The following is a 27,349-nucleotide window of genomic DNA, read 5'->3' as shown; positions in this document are numbered from 1 at the left end:
GCAAACCCAGTGGAGCATTTAGTGTTGTAAACCAACACATTTTCAGACTTTGCACTCTGTTTGTTTATACCATCTTTACATCTCGCTTATGTTAAACTTCTCAAATAGCTTGATGTTCAAAACAATATCGCACTCTAAAGTGGATTTTAAAATGCTGCTCAATGCTGTTGTCTTATTGGCATTGAGAGTGCCATGAAAGCATAAAAATTAAAAATACATCTTACAATTAATTGAACGAATCATTATATTCATTAGCCAAACCATTTGTGTAATGATCTCACATATTACTTATAAAACTGACCTTTAAAACACTTTAATACCTTGGTGATTTTAAATGGTAATACTTGCATAAAGTTAATTTCAATAACATAGTATGATAGTACAAAATATATACAACACTCAGAAACAGAATTAATAGAAAATTCACTGGAAAAAAAATATTATTCTTCATATAACATGCAAGATGTTTTTAAATTCCCATTCATAAGCCATGCAAAAAAAACTGAAATAGCAAGAATTTATTGAGCATGAAAATTGGAAACACCAAAGACAGACATTAACATTACATGAAGAAAATTGTTAAACAAGTAAGTTAAACGTAGCAGATTTGGAGGTAATAGAAAACTAAGTTCCTGTGAATGCATGTTATAACCAGATTAACTTTGACTAAACCTCATATAACAGTCGCTCATATAATTTAATTGTCAAATGCACGGATTTGTCTTAATTTAAAAGGGGAGAGAGAAAAAATATAAATTCACTAGATTAATTTTGTCCAGTCAATGTGATGACATACTTGCATTTTAGCAATATGAAATGTTTTGGATTAATGAAAACCAGACAAACTAAACCAGGTACTCCCATTAATATAACATTTGAGAATGTGTTAAATAAATGGCTCAAGATAGAGAAAGATACTGGCAGCTAGTGGAATAATTTATATTCTACCGATCAACCGCATAACTGTTTTCCCCCCAAATACGGCACAAAACAAGATGATAACAATTCCATTTATATAATTCATAAACAGTGTACTGCCTTCCTAAGATAACCAGTCACTAAATGATTCTGACAGAATTATAGGATGTTATGACTTCATAAATTGAAGGCAGATCAGTGTCCTCGTCAACTGCAGGGCTGTGATAAATAGCACAGGCACTGAGTCTATAATGAATTAGCTTAGTTGAATGAATAGTTTTTAAGATCTTCTTAATTGCTTCTCTACTTATATGACAGAACAATAATGGTAAAGGAAACAACCAGTTTCCTTTTGCATGTAAGTAACATGCAAATTCATTGAGAAACACAAGGCAAACTTTTATACATAAAAATCTATTATGTATACATATGTAGATGAAATATAAATTTAAGAGGATGACATCATGCAAATGTAACAGTCTGCAAAGTGTAAAGCAAAATTCCGAGACAAAAGATGAGAAAAGTAAAGGAAAATGTAACATTTGAATTTACACACAGATATAAATAATGCATTCAGAGCCGTACAAAAGATGCATATCAACAGAAGCTGGGGTTGAAGATAACAGATCTCATAACAAATTTACCTTCGCTATCTGACATGGCCCCCTGAAGGTCATCCTTTATAAAGGCAATGTCCCGTTCATAGCCACTTGTCCTGGACTCCTCTCTCATGTGCTGTTGGACTTCTGGAAGAGAGTGACTGGAGCCAAACTGGTCCCGTGAGTCTGCTGAGATGGGTGGGAGTGGGCCTGCAGATGCTCTGGCCATGCCCATTGGCTGACCAACAGGGCTCAGTGGACTCTCCTCTTCAGAGTTTTGTGCAACAATGGGAATTCGACCCCTGCTCTGACTAATTGGCAGACTTGTTGGTTTAGCCCTAGATACAAACTGGGAATCCATGCCCTCACCCTCTGTTTTCAGGCGTAGTGAGGAGTTTGACAAGTCTCTTTTGATAGACAGATCCAGTCCATATACAGAGGAAGGCCTAGAGGAAGGTCTTGACCGAGTGCCACTGGGGTAGGTGCCGTCTTCGTGAAGGGAAGACCTTATGGTAGGCCCTAGGTTGAGAGATTGTCCAAAGTTGAGTGACTGAGCCAGGTTAGCTCCAAGAGCTGAACCCAAATATTTCTGTTGCTCCACTAGGTTCTTCCTAAGACCAAATGTAATCTCGTCCTGCAGGAGCCTTGCCCTGGCAGACAACCCACTAACTGAGCTGGCAGAGGCCAAAAAGCTGCTGTAATCTAGTTCAAGGTCCCTGCTCTCTTGGATAGGCGAAAACTTTGTAATTTTGGGGTCAATTAGGGCTTTTTTATTCTTTAGCTGCTTCTGGTAAAGAACGGAGGCAGGAAGCTGCTTGGCAGCTTGCTTCTCCAAAGTCAGTCTCCCAATGCTATATTTCTCAGCTTTGGGGAAATGCCTAAAACTAGTGTCAGAGTGGAGGTAGTGAGGCAGGCCAGTAAGCTGTTCAAGGCTATCCGTACCGCGCCGGAACTCCTGCTTAATTTGCTGTTTCAACATCTTCAATTCATATGGCTCCTCCATTGAATCCTCGTCTGCCTTACTATATGAATGCAATCGGGAAGCAGCCTGAAGAGGACCAAGAAAGTCTGCCACATCTGGTGTCCGACGAACGTCGGCAGTACGGAGAAGTCGGTCAGCTTTGCTGATATCCTTATCGGCTATACTGAAGCTTGAACTGAGTCCCGTGGAGCTCTTTGTGAGTTCGCCGATGTCATCAATCAAGACGTAGTTCCTGGCATTGTGATGATCGAGGTCTGCATAGAAGGACTCAGCTGATATGCTGGACATGGGACTGCTGGCCATGCTGGCTCTCTCTTCCAGGCCCATCCTCAGATCAAGGCTACTGTATTTACCACCAAGATGGGAAACTCCGTAGGCACTCTCTGTGGATGTAGGGACAATTAGGAGGGGCTGGTTGCGTACGACCTCATAGTTTGTCGTAATCTTTGGTTCTAAGTCAGACAAAGTAGTCTGACGGGGTTTCTGTTGCATCAGAAGGAGTGAGGAATGGTCATAGCCAGTCTGCTGGGACTGCTGATTGAGTGAGGGCACTGATGAGTAGATAGATTGGTAGGGGGACACGTGCTGATGGTAAAGAGACTGCTGCTGGTACAATGTCTGTTGAGGATACTGACTTGTCTGGGATGCATACTGATAATGTGAGTATGGGCTCGTAAGTTGTGCATACTGGGACTCAGACTCAGTCTGTGGTGGAATGAACTGGTTAAACTCTGACTGTGGTGCAGTCCGTGGCCGTTCTAGTCCATGACCATTACCTCGTGCCTCTCTGATGTTGCTGACCTCACTATCTGACATGTAGTCTCGCTCTTCTGCCACTCCTTGTAAGTAGGCTCTCTCCCTCTTCTCTCTCTCTTTCAGTAAAGCCTCTTTTCTTCGATTTATACCCATCTCCAGATATCTCAATTTAGCATCTATCTCTTTCTCCTCCTCATCAAGCTCTGCCTGTATCTTACGGAGTTTTGAGGACTCACGTTCAACTAAATCCAGCTCTTTGTCTATGTCTTGGAGGATTTTGGCCCGCGCCATAGTGGTGTTCCTGCACATTCGTCTTCTGGCAGAAGCAGTGGTGTACCCCGAGAGGCCAATGAGGGTATCTTCTTCCGGTGGTGGATGAGGTAGTGTGCGTTTCACTTTCTTCTGACTGCCAACTGGTGTGCCACTCTGGGAACCTTTGCTCTGTTGATTAAAAAAAAGAAAAAAGAAAAAAGACAAACAAGCAAGTGACAGACATGATATATAATGCAATCATTAGGAGAGGACAAAATACACCAAATTTGTCCTGTAGATAACAAGAAAAGTCCATTTTAAAGTGCAGTACTTACTGAGTAGGTGTCTGAGTACTGGTACATCATTCTGTCCTCAGTTGTAGGACTGAGTGACTTGTCAGACAGTGATCGTTGTGAGGCCCTTAGTGATCTTGGACTACTGAGATGCCTTGATGAATCAGCAGTAAGCATCTTCTGTGAGCTTTTTCCAGGTGACACTGGTGAAACTGGGGAGCATAATACCTTTGGAGATTTGGTAACTAACGAGGTTCCAACATCATCAGCTGTCAGGTGTGTGCTAACACTTATCTCAGCAGGACCTAGACGTCTTTTATCTCTGTCTGATGTAATATCTGAATCGCTTTCCGTTTGGCCCTCTCTGTGTAAATCTACTTTTGTGTCCACCTGAGCCCGAACAGGAGATCTCGTAATTGTCCCTGAATGCTCTGTCTGAACTGAAATCTCTGCTACAGTCTGAATCGCAATACTTGATACCTTGGAGCTTTTCCCCTTCTCTCCATCAGCATATCTGCTGGAACGAGACCTGCGTCTGCTCCGAACGGGGGCATCCCATTCATCCTGATCCTCATCGTCAGTTTGCACACAGCTATCTACACTTCTCCTACTTCTTCTCCTTCTACCAGAAGGAATCTTTTCAACCCCATCTTCATCATCTGTTTGAACACCACTCTCAACTAATTTCTTTCCACTTAAACCTACACTTTGCTCTTGCTTGGATGTATCTGGCAGGTTTGTGGACAGCTGCATTTGATCCTTTGTCTGTGCACTCACTACAGGAATGCTTGAACCATACTGTGTAAAAGCCCCAGATGTTGTTGTTGTTAGCCAGTTTTGACCTGAAGTGGTGTCATGGGTGGACACAACAGATGACATTGAATTGTCATCCTTTACTGGCCAGTACTGTCCATTATCTCCCCCGGAATATTTTGAGTCAAGTATGATGTCTGAGTTCAAGGGTGGGGACATACCCTCACATGGCCCAAACCCATATGGGTATATCTTTTGCTCTTCTAGTTGTTGTTGAAGTTGCTGCTGTAATCGATGGATTTGCTCTAACTGAAGTTGCTGCTGTGCAAAGGTTTCTTGTTGAAGAATAAGTTGGGCTTTGCGTTCCTCTTCTTGCTGCATTAGAAGTTGCTGCTTCATGTTCTGAAGCTCCTCAAGCTCCTTCTGAACAATGATCTGCTCTTGCTCACGGTAACGCTGTATCTCTTGTCTCTCCCATTCAAGCTCTTCAGCTAGACACAGCTGTTTCAACTTCTCTAATTGTAAGAACTCATGTTCAGCCTTGTACTGCTGGCTCTTGCTGTCATCTAAATCAGGGAAATTCGGAGATACCAGCATGTCCAGTGAGGCTGCTATTGCCTCAAGAGTAGCATCCGAGTAGAGCTCAGGGAAGGCTGTCAGGGAGGGAAGAAGACTGGCTAATGCAGAAGGTAGGATATCCTTTGATATATCAGACTGTGGGAATATTGTTTGGTCTGTGTCTGTGGTGTGTACAAAGCCATATGGAGCGGGCTGATTTTGAAGTGCTGAAACTGGCTCAGTAGAATTGGTGGTTGTGCTAAATATTGAACCTGGTTGGGTTGTGATTGCATACGTGGAGGGAATGGGTGCAGCAACAGATGAGTAAACAATGCCATTTGTCGATCTTAGTAAACTGTTAATGCCAAATGTTGTTCCTTGAGAATATGGAGATGTGGTGATCCCAGTAAATGCCAAAGCGCCTTTCTTTGAGTAGTCTAAGGCTTCTTCTGTTATGTTAGGAAAACAAAAATAGCAGCAGCATCAGTATCTAAATGAATAATTCCTCTGATTCATGCAACATTAACTTATGAAAATGAAATGGAAGCCAAAGAGCATGCAAAGATCTTGTCAGTGTCGTCAGATTAGCAGGATGCAAAGCCAAAACACTGAGGGACAACACGGAGGCAAATGCATGCATCTGTGTTTAAAAAAAGAACAGAAAAAGACAAAAATGAAAATTAAGACATTCAGAGAGTGCATCAAAAAAAATAAAAATAAGGGACATAACCAATAAATAATACATTTTTCAACATTAACATGCAAATGAATAAACAAATAAACTAGGAATACATTTGCACCATTATACTGACCTGTTGACATTTTAGCAGATGTCAAGTCAATAGCCCCCTCAGATGCCCCATTCTGATAGGTGAATCCATTCTTCCTTTCATAACTAAAGAGTCCAGCCTCTTTGAAATTACTGTCAGATATCGAAGCCTTCATGGTACTGAGATCTTCAACAGGCGTTGTGGCAATATCAATTTGATTGTCTGGTTGTGCGGTCACAGGAGGCTGTGTTCTGCAGCTCCCTGTAAAAGGAAGCCTGTAAATCACGTCACAGCAAACAGTCCGTCTTCCAGATGTTAGATCAACTGGTGTACCGTCATCTTCCAAAACAGTTGTGACCACTCCAGAAGACGAGGACAAAGCAACCATGGTTTTCATTGGTTTAGACGTGGTGAGGTCTACAGGTCCAACAGCCGATGGCTCTGTATGTATTGGTACACCAGCAGTGCCATTTGTGAAGCTCACTGGGGCTATAGTAACAGGCATAAGAGTAGGATCTGTGCTTGCAACAGCTCTGTATGAAAGGTTAATAGGAATCTCCGCACTGGTTGTAGGCTTAGGTTGCGAATTCACTGGTCTGTACACTATCTGAGCAAGTGGCTCAAATGGATTGTACGTGGTAAGTGGAAGAGGCACTGAAGTAGCATTTCCCAGGTCCAGAGGCTTGTCAACTTTGTTGTTGTTGTAGGCAATTGTAGCTGTGCAAGTGACAATTGTTATGCTGTCAGTTACAACAGAGAGTGTTGTAGTGGGGATTATTTCAGCACTAAGATTTACAATTTCAGGCTGTACAGCAGTGGCCTGTCGTCCACTTGATTCACTTGACAAGGAAGACCTACTTGAATCTGGGGCTGTCAGATCCATTCCTTGGTCAGTCATTGTAACGTTGACTTTAAATGTCGTAAGATCTATAACGTCACTAGGGTAGTGTATTCTTCCATTCTGTTTAGGCTTTGGTTGGACTTCTGGATGGATTTTGACTGTACCACTCACAGGTTCAGGTATGGGTTCGACAGGAATCCTCTCCTGGACAACTGACACAGTTGTTGTTCTTTGCACTTCAGTCGTGACAACTTGGGTTACAAGATTAGGCAATGCATCAGGACGCTGCTCAGTTGTTGAGATTGCAGAGTAGACTTGGCTCATGCTTGAAATAACTTTATCTTGTCCACAAATTTCTTGACTCTCAATAGATTTTGTAAATTGGGTAAATGTGACTGGTACTGCTGGCACAGTTGTTGCAGAGGTCACTGCTGGAATTTCGTGTTTTTGCTCATAAACAGTTTGCTGCTCTTGAAGCTGTGTTATTGGTACTGGTGATGAACCCAGTTCAGTTAAGGCCTCTTCAGGAGCTGAAACTATTAGTACTTCTTCCATATCCAAACCAGGAATGTCATGTTGAGCTGGGATTGGTATCTGGGTTATTGTTATTGGAGCAGAATATGTTGTTTGCATTTGTTGCATCTCAGGTTCCTGTTGCACACCACTCACTGTATAGTGAGGAAGAGACTCAGCAGGAAGTGGGGCTAAGGCTACTGGTACCTCCTCTAATGGTTTTGATGTATGCACTACTGAGACTGGAGCAATGGGAAGAGGAGAACTTAAGGAAGGTGTGGGGTACATCATTGTCGGATATGCTGTTGGTTCCATAGCAATGGGCGGTTGCAGTGGCGGTGGTGGTGGTGGAGCTGCAACAGGTGCTGCTGAAATCAAAGCAGTAGGAGCCATTACAACTGGTGCTGTATCATATGATGTTATAAACGCAGATGGGGAAGGCATTGTATTCTCCATTGTGATATGAGGAACAACAGTCATAGTCTGTGCTACTCCTGATGGTGCCACTACAAGTGGTGCTGAAACAAATGTTTTTACAGAAGTAACTGGCAGCTCTTTGACCGTTACGCAAGGTTCCGTAATACTTTGTCTTGAATCTGTAGCTAGTTTGATATGATGAGTCTCTGCTGTGACTGAAGCAAATTCAGTTGCCACCACCTCAAGGGGTGCTGCTGTATTTAAAGCTGGGGTAGCCTTTGGTGGGGCTGCTACAATTTGTGCTGAAATTAATGACACAGGTGCATCCACTGCAACTGGAGCAAACACTCTTGGAGCTTCAGATGGAACCTGCTGTCTGGGAGTTGGCAATGATGATCTTCTCATCTGTGCTTGAGTTGTAATGCCCTCTACAGGTGATCCTGGTTCTGAGGGTAATGTTATTACCACATAGGTTTCAAGAGTTCTTGCAAATCTTGGTGACAAAGGTGATTTTGGTGATGAAGCACTATGCTTGGTCTCTACAGGGGCGGTCAAACTTAGTGACAATGCATTTGGAGGTTCCCTTGTTCTTGGTAAAGTTGCAGCACGAACTGTTTGAACAACTACCAGCTCAGGGGTAACTGGTGGCTTTACGCTCTCTCTTGATCTGTGACTAAATACCAGTCCTGAGGGTATACATGCAGGTTTTGGGGGAACAGGAGGTGGTGATTTGTGTGTTGGGCTCACAGCTGGTTTTATCATCATGCTGGCCACATTTGGTGTGGGTTCAGGTAGAGTTGCTGTAACTGATGAGGAAGCTGGAATAGTCTTTTGCTGGTTAAAACCAGCCTTGGGTACTGTGCTATATGGCAATTCTGGAGGTGAAGCTAGAGGAGGTGGTGGAAATGAAATCACTGGTTTATCTGTTCTTTCTTGAGAAACATGGGGCTTTACAGATGTCACACAAGGAGGAACTGTTGGATCAGTGATGAAACTTGATATTGTGGTTGGATAAGTAAAAGGAGAAACACTAACAACAACAGGGTGGCCTCTCACATCTTCAGGAGTTGTTTTAACCGCCACATTTTCAAGATTTGGCAGTCTGACAACAGCTTGACCTTGCTGTGTCTGTACAGAAGGAGAAATGATTTGTGAAACTGACTGTTTTCCATCATCTGGTACATTTTCCATCTGTATTTCCACCATCCTTGGCTGAATTTTGGTCATCATTGATTGAACTGGTTGGGAGGGTGAAGCTCCAAAAGCAACAGTTGTAGTAACAGTGGGAGAAACAACAGAGACTGTCTTTGCAGCAATATGCTGATCTGCTGGAGGTGAAATAGTGACTGCTTGGCCTAACTGGGGTGCCATGTGTAATCTGGTTTCTGCTGGCCTCTGAATAGGAATTTGAATAGAAACGCTGGTTGGAGTCTCTTTTGGTAGAGCAGGAATACTGGATTGAGCAGAAGGTGGCATGGCCACCTGTTCAACAGCTGAGCTGGTCTGGTCTGTAGAGAGAACCTTTGCTGGTATTGACGCCGATACCACTGTTGCAACAGAAATAGGTGATTGATCCACTGCTGAAACTGTAGCTGGAAGTGGGGCATAGGTTAAAGAAGGTACTGGATAAGTTATAGAGATTGACTGAGATGGAGATGTAACCATGTCTGGCATTTGTGCAACAGTGGGGGTAATTGTAGGAGTTTGATTCCTTAGTGGAGTAGATGGCAGGGTAGGTGCTACAACTGGAGTTTGTTCTAGAACTGGGTAGTCTAATGCAGGGGACACAAGATCGGGCATTTGAACAACAGTGGAATTTTCTTCGGAAGGTTCTTTGTGAGGCTGAACAATAGGTGTACCAGCGGTAGTAGTAGCAGTTTTTACATGGTCTACTTTTGGAGCAATTACTGGTGCAACAGCTTGTTTATCTGTAGTGACTGATTTACCAGCTGAAAGTGGTTCATGTATTGCACCAGCCAAAGGTTTTTGAGTTAAATTTTGAAGAGCTGAAACACTATCTGAAGTAGGGACTGTTTCCTGTGTAAGTTTTGGTTTTGGTGCAGGAGTTGGTTTTGGACCTGGTGTTGGCTTTGAAACAATAATTTCAGAAGAAATCGGGGTGCCAGCATTTTCTGCGATATGTGGAGAAGCTGGAATAACCGGTGAAGGGGATTCAATAATCTGTGTGGAAGATGCAACAGGAGCAGCTACCGATGGGTGTGCTGTGGCTTGCTCAGACACCAGGTCTGGCATCTGAATTACAACTGGGGCAAAAACTTCAGCAACACTGGGGCTAGCTGGAGTAGTTAATTCGGATGTCTGGCCAGAAACTGGAGAGGATGATGGTGCTGTTATTAGTTCCATATTTGAATCTGGGGATGAGATTGCTGGAGAAGTTGGTGGAGACAGTGGTGACATTGCTGTTGTCTCCACAACATGTTTCGATGGAACTTCACAGATCACAGAAATAGGAACAGTCTCAAATGATTCTTCTGGGGCTTGTGGTTCCTCTTCACTTTGATGGATATCAGTTGGCTCAGATGACATTTTGTCTTCCTCCTCTTCAACTTCCTCTTCACCAGAGGAGCACTGAGTGATTTTTAAGTCAGGAATTGGATATAAAGCTTTATTCCTAAACACATCCTGAGTAGATGTAGACTCTGTAATATAAGGCTCCAAAATGCATTCAATAGGTTCAGCTAGGTTGTCTTCTTCCCCACTTGAAGGGATGAGTATCACCTCTGGGGAATCATATGATGACTCAGACACAGTCAGAGGGAGGCAGGAGACACAGGAGTTGACTGTGTTGGACTTGTTCCGGGTGTTAAAACATCTTTTTGCATCTTCAGTCGCTCTTCATAGGCATCCTCTGTTTGCAACAGTGGCTTTGCATTTTGATCTGTATTACGTGCATCATTTCCAGAAATAGTCACATAGCAAGTGTCACTCACATCGAGTGGCAAGGATGTGTCGATCTTTGTTGCATACATTTGCTGAGCCTCTTTCTCTTCTTGCAAGATCTTGCTCCTTTTATGCATCATCTCCTCATAAGCCTCATCTGGTGTCATAAGTATCCTCACCGACTCATGCTCAGACATCCTTCTCAAATCTTGCTCATAGGTGACTTTACCAAGAGCTGCTGCAGCCTGTTCTTGTTCATCAACTAAAGTTTCATAAGCGTAGTCCTCTATTAACATGCCTCCATATAATGGTTCAATATCAGGTGGTGTGCATTTCTCTGATGCTTTGTATTCCTGTGCTTTCTGCATCATTTCCTCATATACCTCTTCAGCACTCTTTAATGGTTTTTCTGCAGCATCATGAGTTTCAGATGATAATGTTCTGTATTCTGCATTCTCTGGTTCAGATTCAAAACTAGGTGAAAAGTCAGAGAAGGAAGAGGACTTCCGTTCCTCCGTCCCTGCTACCTGCCTTAATTTATCAGTTTTAGTCAAATGATCACGTCTCCTTTGCATGCCCAGATCATCTCTTTCCGTCTTTAATTTTTTCGTGACCTTTCTTAACTGCTGCTGATCATCTCTTTCATCTTCCTGCTCCATTTGTTCACCCCCCTCACGTAACTCATCCTCCTCAGATGAGTCCTCTATAGTGGGAAGGGCCTGGCCATGAGATCTGTGTTTAGCCTTTCTTTGCTGTTTACTCTCCGCTCTTGCTTTTTTGTGACTTGGGCTACTATCACTGTCTTCATCAATTGAGGACACAGAAGTAGGCGAAGCTGTTCCTGGCGTGATGCTAGACACCTGAACACTGGATGACCCATCACCTTTGGACGAGTCTTCAATCAGACTCTCATGCTCCTCCGTGGTCTGTCTAATGGGAGTTTTTTGTGTAATGTCAACTGTTGTGGTGTCAGCAGCTATGATCTTCTCATTGTCATTTGACACATCTATTTCCACTCTGATTTCTTCTAAAGCTTCTGAGACAGGGATGACTTGGACAACATGATCATCTTGGTCATGAGTGATATCAGGCTCTACAGCAAGTTTCTTTAGGGCACGTTTAGGCTTCATGGAATCATCAGGTTTTTGTTCTTCTTCTCTGTGTTTTTCCTCATCAGAAGGCAAGTTCTCATCTTCACCCATGTGCATAAGTTGTCTTCGTATGAACTCTTCGTCATCTCCTGAATTTGAACTGTCTAGTTTGTAATCCTCACTGCTTGAGGAAGCAGGCCTAACTCTTCTTCTCTGTATCTGAGGGGAGGGTTCACTCTCACTACTGTCCTCATGGTATTGTTTCACACTGTCTGGTGCTCTGACAGGCAACAGCTTTGCAGCAGTTTCTCTCATGGCAATTTCACTGACTCTCTGAATCTCCTTAAGCTCCTCCTCAGCCGAGCTATATGATTCTACCGATACCGGTAAGATGTCCTTTCTATGTTGCTCTTTAATATCTGCTTTCAAAGTGTCTACTTTAGAAATTTCTGGAAGACTGCTATCAATCTGTACCACAACATCTTTCTGTTCTTCTATTGCAGGTTGAGTGTATATATCCTCTTTAACCTGCAGAAAATGAAGAAAGAAATAAAAAATGAAATGTCTGCCACCTATTCATGACTCACAATTATTTTTAATATAATAACATAATAACATAAAACATGTTTGAATAACAATAAAAGCTTCTTGTATTGCTCAACGATGTATATGTAATACTATACCTTTACTACATCTTCCTCAGTTGGCACAGCTGGAAGCAAAGACATCGGTTCTTTCTCGACTTGTGTCTTGTCAGGGACTTTGTCTTTGCCTGTCTCTTTCAAAGTGACCTCAGCAGCAGTAATAACAGCTTTCTGAGTCTCGGCAACTGGTAATGGTGCCACCACAGCTGTCATTTCTGTCTGCAGCATATCTGTGGTAGGAACAACAGAGAGAGGTGCAGGGACCACTGAAGTGGTCACCGCTGCCTTTGCAACAGTAGTAGGGGTGGTTTTCTCTTCCTCTGCCTGCTTTCCAGGTGATGGATTTGGCTCAGATTTTGGAATAGGTATCTGTGCAGGTGCAGGAGTCTCGGACAGCTGTGTTTTGGGTGCCACTGTAGGCTTGTCTTTTGTGGGTACCGGGCTGGATATGGGTGGTATTTTACCCATGTCTCCCAGCTGACCAGCAAGAGCTCTCTTGGTTTGACAATTCAAACACAACCACTCAGCCTGCAAAAAAAGACATACAATGAGATTTGATAAATATACTGTATCAGATCATTTTTAATATAAATGTGACCCTGGACCACAAAAGTAAAAGTCTTAAGTAGCACGGGTATATTTGTAGCAATAGCCAAAAATACACTGTATAGGTCAAAATTATTGATTTTTGTTTTATGCCAAATATCATTAGGATATTAAGTAAAGCCATTAATATATTTTGTAAATTTCCTACCAAAGATATATCAAAACTTAATTTGTGATTATTAATATGCATGGCTAAAAACTTGGAAAACTTTAAAGTGATTTTCCCAATATTTAGATTTTTTTTTGCACCCACAGATTCCAGATTTTCAAATAGTTGTATCTCAGCCAAACATTGTCATTTTTAAGCTTATTTATTCAGTTTTTAGATAATGCATAAATCTCAATATCGAAAAAATGACCCCTATGACTGGTTTTGTGGTCCAGGGTCACAAATAATATTAAGAAAATATCTCAGATATAGACATCCTATCAATTTAGTGTCACCAAATATTCTGATATCTTTATTGTTGCACCATAATATTAGATCCCCCCCAAAAAAAAAAAAAAAAAATGTTTGAATAAATTACTAAGAACCTTAGGGTATGTAATTTATTGCAAGATTGCAGAGGATGCTCAGCATTTTTACAAATGCTCTTTTTTTATTATTCTGGCAAGTTAGAGCAGCAGCAAAACACCTGTCTCTGTTCCTACGTGTACAAGACAGAATGAAAAAAAATGCTCACACTGAGGACATGCTATGATTCAAACACACACAGACAGAGTCTTAACAAGAGATTAGGGTTTATTCCCACGTCCAGTGACGCAAACAAGCCATAATTCATAGGCACATGGTCTGACTTGAACACTGTTCTTTATGATGTAACACCCCCTTCATCTCTTTTGTCATACTCAAAGGCTTATTCACAAAGCTGTGATTACGGAAACAACATTTTCTTAGAAATTGCATTATAAATCAAATAATTTAAAAACATGGGGTATGTAAATGCATTCCAAAGGAAAGAAATTGAAACACAAATCCCAAGACAAACTCCATACTGAAGCCATAACTTCCTATTCTATTAAAAATGCTGCTAAGTCTCCGTATTTGTAGATCATTTGTATTTCATCTCTCTCGCTCTAATGAAATGTTATTAATGATTGCAACAGAAAGCCGACAGATGTATTCTGAATCTTTTTAACACTGTGTACTAGAAAAAAGAAATGAGGCATAACTAGATGATGGTAGACACATGTAATCACAGACAAGATAAGTCAATGAGGTAGATCAAGACAGCCTTCGTCTTCAGAATGCCTGAATTACTATAAAATACCAGACTACAGAACAAGGGTTTGACTGGGTCATTACAAAGCGTTGCCATGGAAACCAGACAAGATTTATGTCCCCAACAGCACAGTTTGTCCTGAGCTTTTACCTCTGTGCCAAAACCTAGTGAGCTGCCTACCTAGGCAGCATCTTAAAAAAGAACTCCACTTCCAGAACAACAATTTACAAATAATTTACTCCCCCTCGTCATCCAAGATGTTCATGTCTTTCTGTCTTCATTCGTAAAGAAATTATGGTTTTTGAGGAAAGCATTTCAGGATTTTTCTCCATATAATGGACTTCATTAGTGTCCCGATTTTGAACTTCCAAAATGTAGTTTAAATGCAGCTTCAAATGGCTCTAAATGATCCCAGCTGAGGAAGTAGGGTCTTATCTAGCAAAACAATCAGTCATTTTTTTCGAAAAATTAAAATCTGTATACTTTTTAAGCACAAAAGCTCGCTTAGCACAGGCTCTAGGATGCACTAGAAATAGGATATACTACAAATTAGTAATAGGTCGTTCTTGAATGATTCTTTTATTTTGAACAAATCTTTAATGTGACTCAGGACGAATGAGTTGTCTTGGGGAATGATTCATTCAGACAGGCATGCGCAATATCCTGTTAGGTTCTGTACTGGAATTGGTTCACCTGGTTCGAGTCTTCAGGTTTTGAGTCGTTTGTTCATCTTATGGGGCTGTCACGTGATGAACGAACGACTCAAACCCGAAACCTTGTCAGATAAGAGGTGAGGTGAGCTAATCGTAGACTAAAGACCCAGGTAAACAATAAATTAATCTTTTCTGTTTCTTATAGAATTTGTCTTGTTTGTAGTGTGATCAACGTTTGTGTAAGCAGTAGATGTGTTAGGGAAGCAACACGTACCATTTTAATTATATTTTGCTAAAATGAACGAAATGACTCGAAAAAAGATTTGTTCATTTTGCTGAACGAGACTCAAAGGTAAAATGATCCGAAATTCCCATCACTACTACGAATCACATTTAAGTTAATCGTCTGTATACTGAGTATGGCGAAAAACTCCATCTTATTTTCTCCTACAACTTGAGAGGTGGACATCGTTGTACCTTTTTGTTTGTAAACAGCGTTTGCTTTCTTAGCCTTTGCGCGTTCGCTTTGTAAACACTGGGTCTGTAGTTCCGCCTACATTCAATGTGACTTTTCGACGTGATTCAATAGTACGTAGCGTCGTGGACGTGCATCCCAGAGCCTGTGCTACACAAGCTTTTGTGCTTAAAAAGTATTAAAAAAAATGTATTTTCCGGAAAAAATGAACGATCGTTTTGCTAGATAAGACCCTTCTTCCTCGGCTGGGATCATTTAGAGCCCTTTGAAGCTGCATTTAAACTACATTTTGGAAGTTCAAAATCGGGGCACCAATGAAGTCCATTATATGGAGAAAAATCCTGAAATGTTTTCCTCAAAAAACATAATTTCTTCATGACTGAAGACAGAAAGACAGGAACATTTTGGATGACAAGGGGGTGAGTAAATTATTTGTAAATTGTTGTTCTGGAAGTGGACTTCTCCTTTAAGGCACCATAGGCACTGCAACGATTATAAAAATCATTGTTAAATTCAAAATGATTATTATAATGTACTAGTTGGCTCAGTATTGATGTGTGGGTGTGTTTTTATGCTGTTGAACTGTCTTAGCAACATGAACTTGCTAATTCTACTGAAATCTTATGAAGGGTAAAGAGCCTTCCAAACGACAACTGCATTTTACTCTACAAACTAAATAAACAGCAACTGATTGTAAAAGCTTTATAGTTCTTGTAAATTTGGGCAAATTTGTGAATAATTAGAAGTAATGGAGTCACACTGCTGAGGCAACTGCCTAGAGCAGTTTATTTGTTCAGAAAAGCCCTCAAGGGCAATGCTGAGCAAGAGAAGCTTCATGAGAAATAAAGTGCTTGTAATAAAGTTCAGCATCCAGTACTTATTAAATCCTGTTAATAATACAACAAATGAGAACATGATATACTAGATAACTACTAGATTTACCATAAACTAGATATGCAAATTACCCTATTAAAGCAAGACAAATTAACTCACACAAACAGCCATAACATGAACAGAAATGCCCATGGTTGCAAAAGGAAATAAGAACATGCTAATTTTAACACTGGCTATGGTTTCAGTAAAAGTGCAATCATCACCTCTAATTGGAAACTTGACTGGCTTATACATATGCAAATCAGGCTGATTCAATGCATCAGAGCAGGGAAACCAATCAGAAGATTAATTAACAATAAAAGGAACCAATCATGTAGGACTTCGTGAAAGAATGTCCTCATCACTGCTGCTTGTCAGTAATGTGTATGCAGGCAATGTAGAACGCTGATCACGGCACATAAACAAAACCGCAAAAACAAAAAGACTGAATTGTGGGCGCTACAAACAGGAAAATATCCAAAATCAAGGTGCTAAACAAGGATGAGCAAAACTGCATCAATTCAAAATCACTTAGCATATGTGCTGCCTGAACTACATGACTAATCTGTCTTGAAGAAAACCTCTAAATAATTAGGATATTTTGGGATTCACATAAATCACAATCAGCACACAGAATTTAATTTTCTTATTTTTGCAGAATAGATATGCAACCTGTAACTCCAGAGCATCTTCTGTCATTTATTCAATTCTTCCTCTGGATTACCTAAATGCTTCCTCAATTTTACTTTGTCTGCATTTTATTACAGTAGAGAAAAGGGCAACAGCAGAAGTATGCTATTCAAGATCCATCTAACTATATGCCATGGTGATTACATTTATTCTACAAAGAGCAGTCAAGGAGAGATATTCTGTAAGATCAATTATGTTGCTCAAGCATTTGGGAAGAAATGTCAGTATAAGCGTCCTTGGATAACAAAGACATGATTCATTTGTGATACATATATGATTCATTTCTGGGTGACCTTAGTTTCACATCTGACACTATGGAAATACTGGAAACAGAAACCATCTCTATATAATAGACAACAAAATAATGTTTCACAAAGAGAGAAAAAGCATAAAAGACCTCCATTCTGAGCACACCATGAGGAAAAAGTTACACAGATAGCAGGCAAAATCCAGCCAACATAAGAACAAGAACAATAAATTCTGCACTCTATTTTACTATGACGTGCTACACAGCAGTGGAAAATCACGCAACATTACCCAACATCATAGCTTCCCACCTCACTGTGTTAGTACGGCTGGTTGCACTTGTTTTGCCTTCCCTGCCATTTACTATGGAATACGAATGCCTAAACGACTAGTACACACTGGTACAAATTCAATCCTACAATTAAAAAAAAAGAAGTTAGAAGTTGTCTTACAGCATTACATACACAGTTGATTCAGTATCCAAGTACTGTTTGACTGACAGAGTTTCTTTTGTATGTTTGAAAATACCTTTTTTATAACTTCTGTAATTTTTATTGTTACTTTAGACAGATTCAGACAGAAATTATTTTTTGTGGAGACGTAAGCTATTTTCAGCATTTCTAGGGGATTTCAATGCTGTCTGGATCCAGAATGTTGCTGTTTTTTTCCACCTACCTACATACAAATCCCTGGCCAAATTACCTACTGTCTTTTAACAAACACCAAGGTTGTGCGGTAATTTAATTGCCATCCGAATTGACATCTCTAGGTTTACAAAAAGAAATTGATTCAAAATGTACTGTTTAAATCCTTTTTGACCGCTGCCAAACACTGTACTTTACACACATGCCAAAAGTGGTGAAAATTTACATCTGATATAGGTTTCAGAAGTGCTTGTGGCAAAATGGCTCAAGCTATGTTTCACATACATATATGAAATTTGGTAGACACATGTAACACACCAATACCTACAAAACAGTCCCTCAGTACGAAGTCTGAAACCCAACAGGAAGTGTTATTATTTCTCTCCAAGTTTTGTGCTGTTTTTCCCATTTTCAGGCGTTGTATTTAAACGAACTCCTCCTAGAGATTTAAACTGATCAACACCAAATTTGGTAAGTGTAATCTAAAGCCCTTTGTGATGTTAAACTGCGAAGATGTTGAGTTTTTGTTGAAGGGCGTGTCCGTGGCAGCCTGACAAATTTCGATGTTTTGCCATGAAAAAAGGAAGTTGTTATAATTCAGGCATACAATGTCCGATTTGCACTAAAATTTACATATTTTATCGATCTACATGCCCATATTCAATTATAGTCAGAGTGGCACTTGCTGACAACAGGAAGTGACATGTTTTACACTGTAACAAACTCCTCATAGAGATTTAATGACATCAACATTATATTTGGTTAATCTAAAGGCTTTTGCGATGTTAAATTGAGAAGATCTTGAGTTTTTTTGTGTTTTCTATGTTTCGCCATGAAAAAAGAAGTTGTTGTAACTTGCTAAGAGTCCTGGTATGAACACATCTAAAGGCCAATATTCCGCTTTAATCATAGCGCCACCTGCTGGCAACAGGAAATGACTTGTTTTACACTAACCTAAACATGCAATGTCCAATCTGCACCAAACTTTACATTAAGTAAGAGTCCTGGCCTGAAGACATCTAATAATATATATTATAAAACACACTTGGAATAGCAAGAATAAATGTCCTATGACATTTTATTTACAGCAGACAATCATTTGACTGTCCACGTGAGCAGTGCGTTCCCAGATTCTTATGATCACAAAACTCGCTTCATCGAATCCATGAGTTTTATCACTGAGGTGGTATGTAATTTATTTTTACAGCTGTCCACATGAGAAGCAATTATCACACAAATCTGGCTTTTTCAGTAGTTTGTTTTGACTAGTTAGCTTATTTATTATGTAGATGTATGTGTGTGTGTGTGTGTGTGTGTGTCACAGCTGAACTCACGATAATCCAACACTTAATAAATCCCATAAATAATACAACAAATACAAACATGATATAAAAAAAGCACCTAAACATCTGACATCAATGGTTCACTAAGAATGACATACTGATGTGTCCTCAAGTTTACTGCTGCATTATGTTCTTATGTCAAGTGTTCTTGTCCGTCCTTAACCCTAATTTTATGCTGCGTTGTTAACATCCTAGCACAATGACCATGAGTAGTATTATTAGTTGGTCCTTCCTGTTGCGCAAATGCATCTCTGTGCCCGCCGCAGCTGGTTCTGAACCAGCCAGGCCTGGCTGAGCGCCATGCAAGTCCTCTTTAATTACACACAACCAGCAAGGACCAGCAGGCCTGGAGACAGGCCTCACATGTGCCTTTGTTCTCTGCAATTAACCCCAATGAAAAACACACCAGCTTTCTGATGATAAGACTCATCAAGCCTTACAGCACCACAACAAGGCACACTCCACCAAAGGAGATATCTGACCTTTTACCAAGCTCTAATCTGTTAAATCTGTTCAACTTCAACCTGCCAGGATGGCTTGGAGTAACAGCAAATGGCTAAGTTGCATCTTTATACTCACCTGTTACTCTCCAGCCAATTGCATTTTTGCTTAAGAGCTCCTTAAGGAGCTCCTTATATAGCTCTTCCATTCCATCTGCTAAGGGCAGCACAGTCTGCAATGCCAAAAGCCATTAGGATAATAACACTTTGTATTCAACTTTCACTACTGCATTGCTAAAGCTCTGTAAATTAATGCAGTGTTCCAAGCTGCAGCTTGGAAAAAGTTTACATACACCTTGCACAATCTGCAAAATATTAATTACTTTACCAAAATCAGCGGGATCATACAAAATGCATGTTATTTTTTATTTAGTACTGACCTGAATAAGATACTTCACATGAAGACTTTTACATACAGTCCAACAAGAGAAAATAATAGTTGAATTTATAAAAATCACCTTGTTCGAAAGTTTACATACGCTTGATTTTTAATACAGTGTTGTTACCTGAATAATCCACAGCTGTTTTATTTGTTTAGTGACAGTTGTTCATGAGTCCTTTGTTTGTCCTGAATAGTTAAACTGTCCACTGTTTATCAGGAAAATCTTTCAGGTCCGACAAATTACTTGTTTTTTAGCATTTTTGTGTATTTGAACTCTTTCCAAGAATGACTGTATGATTTTGAGATCCATCTTTTCACACTGAGGGACTCATATGCAACTATTACAGAAGGTTCAAACACCCACTGATGCTTCAGAGGAAAAAACAATGCATTAAGAGCCAGGGGTGTAAACTTTTGAACAGAATGAAGATTTGTACATTTTTCTTATTAATATAATTTTTTTTTTTTTTTTTTTTTAAAATTAGTACTGCCCTTCAGAAGCTACAGAAAATACTTGCATGTTTCCCAGAAGACAAAATAAGTTAAATTTACCCTGATCTTCAAATTCCAAAAGTATTCACCCCCCAGCTTTTAATACATCGTGTTTCCTTCTGAAGCATAATTGACCATTTGATCCTTCTGTAATAGTTGCATATGAGTCCCTCAGTTGTCCTCAGAGTGAAAAGATGGATCTCAAAATCATACAGTCATTGTTGGAAAGGGTTCAAATACACAAAAATGCTCAAAAACAGAATTTGTTGGACCTGAAGGTTTTTTGTGAAGAACAGCAGGCAGTTTAACTGTTCAGGACAAACAAGGGACTCATAAACAACTGTCACTAAAAAAAAACACAGCAGTCGATCATTCAGGTAACAACATAGTATTAAGAATCAAGTGCATGTAAACTTATAAAAATAAACTATTATTTTCTCTTGCAGACTATATGTAAACATCTTTTATGTGAAATATCTTATTCAGGGCAGTACTAAATAAAAAGTAACATGCATTTTGTACGATCCCTCTTATTGTAGTAAAATAAGTAACATTTTGCATAATTTTCTAAAACAACTCACGGCACATTCCAGGTGAAATAAAACTTCAGCCAAGTTAGCATCAGCCAGAGTTTGTTTTATTTTGTCAGTCTGCCTGAACTACAAAGCAAGAGCAGATCTGCATTTGAGAAGATGAATTTATAGCCAGAGTTATATATTAGAGGTGTTATTCCTCTGTGGGACCACAGCATTGCAGAGCTGCGTCTGACACCGTATTGATTCCTGGCAGCTGCATTTGGCAACGGCTGTAACTGGCTAATATAGTGAGCTTTCAACCACCCCCGCAGCGGTACAGTCCCAATAAATCAGGCCCAATGATAATAGAGAATCTTGACCTACTAATCTGTAATAAGCAGAGTGCTCGGCACCGAAGGCACAGAGCCAACCGTGCCGCCCACCGGTGTGACAGTAAGCAGATAAACAGAGAGAGAGGTGTAGAAAAGATTTTTTTTTTTAAACAACATCCTTTTTTAGTCTTGCCTGCATCAGCAAAATGTGTAATTGAAGATGTGCAATTTATCTTGGGTGCAGGTCAAAAGACAAAAGATGAAAGATGAAATATTTCCAATCTTCTTTATAAATGACCAAACTATGCTGAGTGCTTCAAAATGCTTTGTTTGTGCCTTAGTGATGTTCTTTTGACTGCTCTCATTTAAAGAGCCAAACATGCACAGACACGCTGTAGGAGCATCTAGAGAGCTCACTGCTTTAAAAGCAACTTGCGAGAAGGGAAAAAAGGTTAGGTGCATCACTCTAGTCTCGCCTCAGACTATTTATACACCCACCGTCTCCTCCAGGGCAGCTCTCCTTTTTGACTCGGCAACAGTTGCCGTCTGCATTCGAGAATATGAAATATCTCTTCCTGCAGCTGTCTGCGATTCCTGAAGCATGGAAGCAATCTCATGCGTTGGAGTAAATGTGCAACCTGTAAATGTCATTAAAGACTGTTTGGGTCAAAGATTAGGAGAATTCAATTAGGTTTGTCACAGTGTAATTGCTGAAATTTGTGCTTGCTGCAGAATCGCTGCGAAAATCATTCCAACATCTTTTGTAGAATAAAATGAAAGCAACAGAGTTGCATCTCATCATATGCCTGTGCATTAAAGACATCGCTGCGAGCAGCAATTACGGAGTCAAGCACACTTGTGGAATGGAATATTGTAATGCAGAGCAGATTTGTGGAATATATTTCGTAAGGCTGCACAGATTTCTGTAGTCATGACAACCGCTGACAGCTAGTGTTTTGAAAACAACTGGTTCAAAGGCTAAAAGCAGATTCATTATTGCATTATTGCTTTTGACCTAAAGCTTAGTGTTGATGGCAATTACAGAGTTCCTTTTCAATATGAAATCTTTTGCATCTTCACTATTAACTTCTGGGCCATTTCCATACTTCTCAATCAATGTCCCAAATTTCCCAGTGGTTTGTTAGGATAGGACAATATTTGGCCGAGATGGAATCTGAGGGTGCAAAAAAATCGAAATATTGAGAAAATCGCCTTTAAAGTTGCCCAAATGAAGTTCTTTGCAATGCATATTACTAAAAAGAGTTTTTAAATACAAAATATCTTAAATGGAACATGATCTTTACTTAATATCCTAATGATTTTTGGCATAAAAGAAAAATCGATAATTTTGACCCATACAATGTATTGTAGGCTATTGCTACAAATATACCCGTGCTACTTATGACTGGTTTTGTGGTACAGGGTCACATATGCCTACACACCGTTGGTGCTTGCCCCCATAAAAAGACTGACTGTAGCCCTTTGCAGGTGAGGTTATACGATACAAGTTAGCTAATGGCATTAAATTAGCCTTAGCCTTTACGTGCCTCTCAGAGTCTCAGTATAATAAACATCATTTATTAGCAAGCAGAACACACCTTGAACTCTTTTCCACGCAATGCACCACTGGGATGATCATATTACTGTGCATAAAGCATCCAGGGCACAGACACACCAAAACACACCCACACATATGCGCACACACAAGACTAAAAGGAGGAAAAAGAGAAACTGTGTGCGTGGTGACAATGGCAATGTTGTGTAAACCAACAGAGCATTGTTTCGTGTTAATGACATGCCATAGAAAACTCGATCCCATCGAGAGGATACACAACTCTCTCGGGCACAGCTGGGCACTGGAGGAACAATGAGGAAACACAGCAGACAGTAACCACCTCTGCTCAGTCCATTATTGCAATGGAGACAGAACACTCTGTTCTTTAAAGGAGTCATATATATATATGAAATTGAATTTCTCCCTTGCAATATGAGTTTCATATACAGTGGCTATGTAAACAACTGGAAGCTTAATCTCAAGTACAAACAGACTATTGCAATAAGACTGCAGTAAAGAAACTGGAAATGGTTGGATTTCTGACATCGGAAAAAAAGGAGAGATGTATAATATTTGGAGAAAGCTATTGATTTGCATTGCCATTTATCTTAATGGCAGTTGCTTGGCTAGTGAAGAACATTACTGCACTAAGGTGGAAATGTAAACTAAATAACACAGATGTTTTTGGTGCAAGACACCTTGGCTATCATTATACAGTAAATGGATATGTTAGTGGACAAAATGTAATTTCTCTTTAGCAAAAAGAATTTCATGTAAAGTTGAGGTCAAAAGTTTACATACACCTTGCAGAATCTGCAAAATGTTAATTATTTTAGCAAAATAAGAGGGATCATACAAAATGCATGTTATTTTTTATTTAGTACTGACCTGAATAAGGTATTTCACATAAAAGATGTAGTCCACAAGAGAAAATAATAGCTGAATTTATGAAAAATGACCTTGTTCAAAAGTTCACATACGCTTGATTCTTAATATTGTTGTTACCTGAATGATCCACAGCTGTTTTTTTAGTGATAGTTGTTTATGAGTTTCTTATTTGTCCTGAACAGTTAAAACTGCCAGCTGTTCTTCAGAAAAATCCGTCAGGTCAATGGTTTTTCAGCATTTTTGTGTATTTGAACCCTTTCCAACAATGACTGTATGATTTTGAGATCCATCTTTTCACACTGAGGACAACTGAGGGACTCATATGCAACTATTACAGAAGGTTCAAACGCTCAATGATGCTTCAGAAGGAAACACAATGCATTAAGAGCCAGGGGGTGAAAACTTTTGGAATTTGAAGATCAGGGTAAATTTAGCTTATTTTGTCTTCTGGGAAACATGTAAGTATCTTCTGTAGCTTCTGAAGGGCAGTACTAAATGAAAAAAAAATCTATATTTAGGCAAAAAAAGAAAAATGTATACATCTCCATTCTCCAATTTTCACTCCCTGGCTCTTAATGCATCGTTTTTCTACTTCTAGAGCATCAGTGACCGTTTGAACCTTCTGTAATAGTTACATATGAGTCCCTCAGTTGTCCTCAGTGTGAAAAGATGGACCTCAAAATCATACAGCCATTTTTGGAAAGGGTTCAAATACACAAAAATGTTGAAAAACCGAAGAATTTGTTGGACCTGAGGGATTTTTCTGAAGAACAGTGTGCAGTTTAACTGTTCAGGACAAACAAAGGACTCATGAACAACTATCACGAAATAAAAAAAACAGCTGTGGATCATTCAGGTAACAACACAGTATTAAGAATCAAGAGTATGTAAACTTTTGAACAAGGTCATTTTTATACATTCAACTATTATTTTCTCTTGTGGACTATATGTAAATATCTTTTATGCGAAATACCTTATTCAGGTCAGTACTAAATAAAAAAATGGATCTCAAAATCATACAGTAATTGTTGGAAAGGGTTCAAATACACAAAAATGCTGAAAAACCAAACAATCTGTAGGTCCGCTGGTGCGCTGACATCTCTGAAAATATTGAAGCAAATTTTCAGATAGACATTATAGTTATTAACAAACCACATATTTGAAGTCTAAACAAATACATTCTCGTCTAAACTCTTAAAACTACATTCCGTGACACAAAAACAGTATTATTTATAAAATAACACTGTATTTGGGCTCCGCCATGACACTCACTGTGAGAAATACTGCAAGCGGATACAAACAGTGAAGTGGTAGAATAATCGCACTCCTCTCAGCCAATCAGATTCGAAGACCAGAAAGAACTGTTGTATAAATATTTAAATCTATTATAGATTATCACCCTAAACCTTACTTAAATATAACAACATTCTTCTATCATTCATAAATAACTGCTTATTAATAATGTCTTTATTTTTCATTTATGCAAAATCTGCAATTGCAAAAAGTAAGACATCAGCATAGGCTGTGAGATGGCATCCAAAAATACACAAGTCCCCTTGGGTCCAGCGACAGCTTTCTTGGAGCCGCTGTCACAATGCTAGCTGAGGTAGATTAAAATCTAAAGCTATTTTTGGCCAACGGTATGCCAGATGCGGACACGGCATATCACTAAATATCTTAATATCACGCATCAGCGTTTGAAGCTATGCCTACAGCTTTACACATGACAGATATGTGAATGTGCACTGTCATTCAAAAGGCTGCTCAGGCATACGCTGTATTTTTCAATTAACATCAGAAGCACAAGGTCCGTTTTCTTGTGAGAAGGTGCAGGACTGCAGAGGCCAGAGTTAAAGGCTCATGTTAAGGGCATATTACAAGAGACTGACTGTGTCGTATCTAAAAGGGCAGGATGACAGTGCAGTGCCGAATATGATTTAGTACATACAAATGCAAGGCTGTCTGTTTCTAAGTGGGCCATTTTCTGCACATATATATATATAAAATAGAAAAAGAAAATGTTCTAGACTGTGACCCTATGGGAAGAAACACTGAATAATACAGGGACAAAAATCTATCAAATCTATGAATGCAATAAATAGCCTGTTTATAAACCACTAACTTTTAAACTATATAGAAACCCTGCAAATATGACAGAGAACAGGGGTGTACAGAACACCCCAACAAAGTCAATTATATAATAGTTAAATTTGCCCATCTACAGCTGTTTCTATATGAGATGCATGCTGATTGTCAAAACTGAGCTCCTATAGTTTGTCAGAGTAAAGGCACCGTAGGAACATAGAGTATTTTACCAGGTTAACTGCTTTCCTGACAAAGTCAGTTGTTTAGTTACTACTTCAAAATCACTTTAGCTCATTACATTTACACTTTCTAAATAACTAAAGTGTTTTAGCATGAAAATGCATTAAAAAGATGACCCCAAAAACACATCAGCAATGCTACACTCATACTGTATACGATTTGCAGTGCACCACTGACAGAGAACAGCTGCAACTAGACACAGAACAGACGATCATTATAGAATATTAAATACTGTAGTGTGTCTTATTCTCATGCCATTTCCTTCAGTGTGCTGTAATAATCCACCGATCCATAACTCAGTTTTCTCATTAAATTACTTCTGCAATCAGAGCTCTGATGAAAGCAATGAACACAGCTTGTTGGGGTCAGAAGCACAGGAAGTCATATTAGCATAAAAGATGGACAGCTGACATGCTGTGGAAGTGGCCACGCACACACTACAGATGGCGTGGGAGCTTTAGTCCATCAGCACGATGTATCTGACTACTCACCCAACCCCCACCCTCACCATCACCTTCATTTATTGGGATATCATGAGGCGCACCATATTCAAACCCTCGATCGCTTTAACAGTGTGCTGTGGCTCTCTTCAATCAGCCTGTTACGTAATCACACAATTTGTCCAAACACACGGATTCTTCCCCCAGCGTCAGCGTTCAGCACGTTTCAGCATTACGCTCTCATAAATACCACTCATGCAGATTACCGCCTCTGCTCTCCAAGCTTAGTGTTTACTCAAGTCCTGGGCAGCTCACCAAATAAAGTTTGTCCACATTTGCAATGCAGAGTGCATGCATAATTTTTAAAATAATTTCAAATTGTCTTGTTTTGCATACAAACAGCAGTTTTAAATCATCACAGTAACACCACTGCCCACTTTCATTTTTTTACGCTTTGAATTCCCAAACCGTTTAATTTATTAGCAGTTTTAAATCACCAAAGGGACAATAGTGCCCACTTTCATTTTCTAGGCTTTGGATTCACAAGCCACTTAATTTCTTAGCAGGGTTTTGTTGACTCATTCTACACTGGCTGTTATTGGCCAAACCTGAAAGAATGCCAATCACTCATTGGTCCCTGCAGAATTCTAATGCATTTATTGGCTCTTCTGGAGTTTTAGTGAAATTACAATGATTTGGAAAGAGCCATCTGGAGAATGAGTGGGCATAACAGAGGTTACGAACTGCACGTTGGAAAACCCAGCACTCCAGATTTTCTGTCTGTCAGACTCATGCACCCAAGAACATTGGCTAATTAGTCATCACTACATAAGAGATAAGACTAAGAGAAATAGCCTTTTAGGTAATGATTTCACTACC

The 27,349-nt window shown here is 39.7% G+C and overlaps 1 protein-coding gene across 1 annotated transcript in view; it reads right to left on the bottom strand.

The window, feature by feature from the left end:
* Positions 1-27,349, bottom strand: part of pclob (piccolo presynaptic cytomatrix protein b) — a 75,511-nt gene that overhangs the window by 27,712 nt on the left and 20,450 nt on the right. Inside the window, 5 exon segments of the mRNA XM_051135178.1 lie at positions 1,563-3,696; positions 3,843-5,560; positions 5,924-10,428; positions 10,431-12,172; positions 12,328-12,816. Coding sequence (XP_050991135.1) covers positions 1,563-3,696; positions 3,843-5,560; positions 5,924-10,428; positions 10,431-12,172; positions 12,328-12,816 — 10,588 coding nt within the window.

The sequence above is a fragment of the Labeo rohita genome, chromosome 18 (assembly GCF_022985175.1).
Source record: "Labeo rohita strain BAU-BD-2019 chromosome 18, IGBB_LRoh.1.0, whole genome shotgun sequence".
NCBI lineage: Eukaryota > Metazoa > Chordata > Actinopteri > Cypriniformes > Cyprinidae > Labeo > Labeo rohita.
The sequence above is the reverse complement of the archived record's forward strand: the minus strand, read 5'-3'. Positions and strand labels throughout refer to the sequence as shown.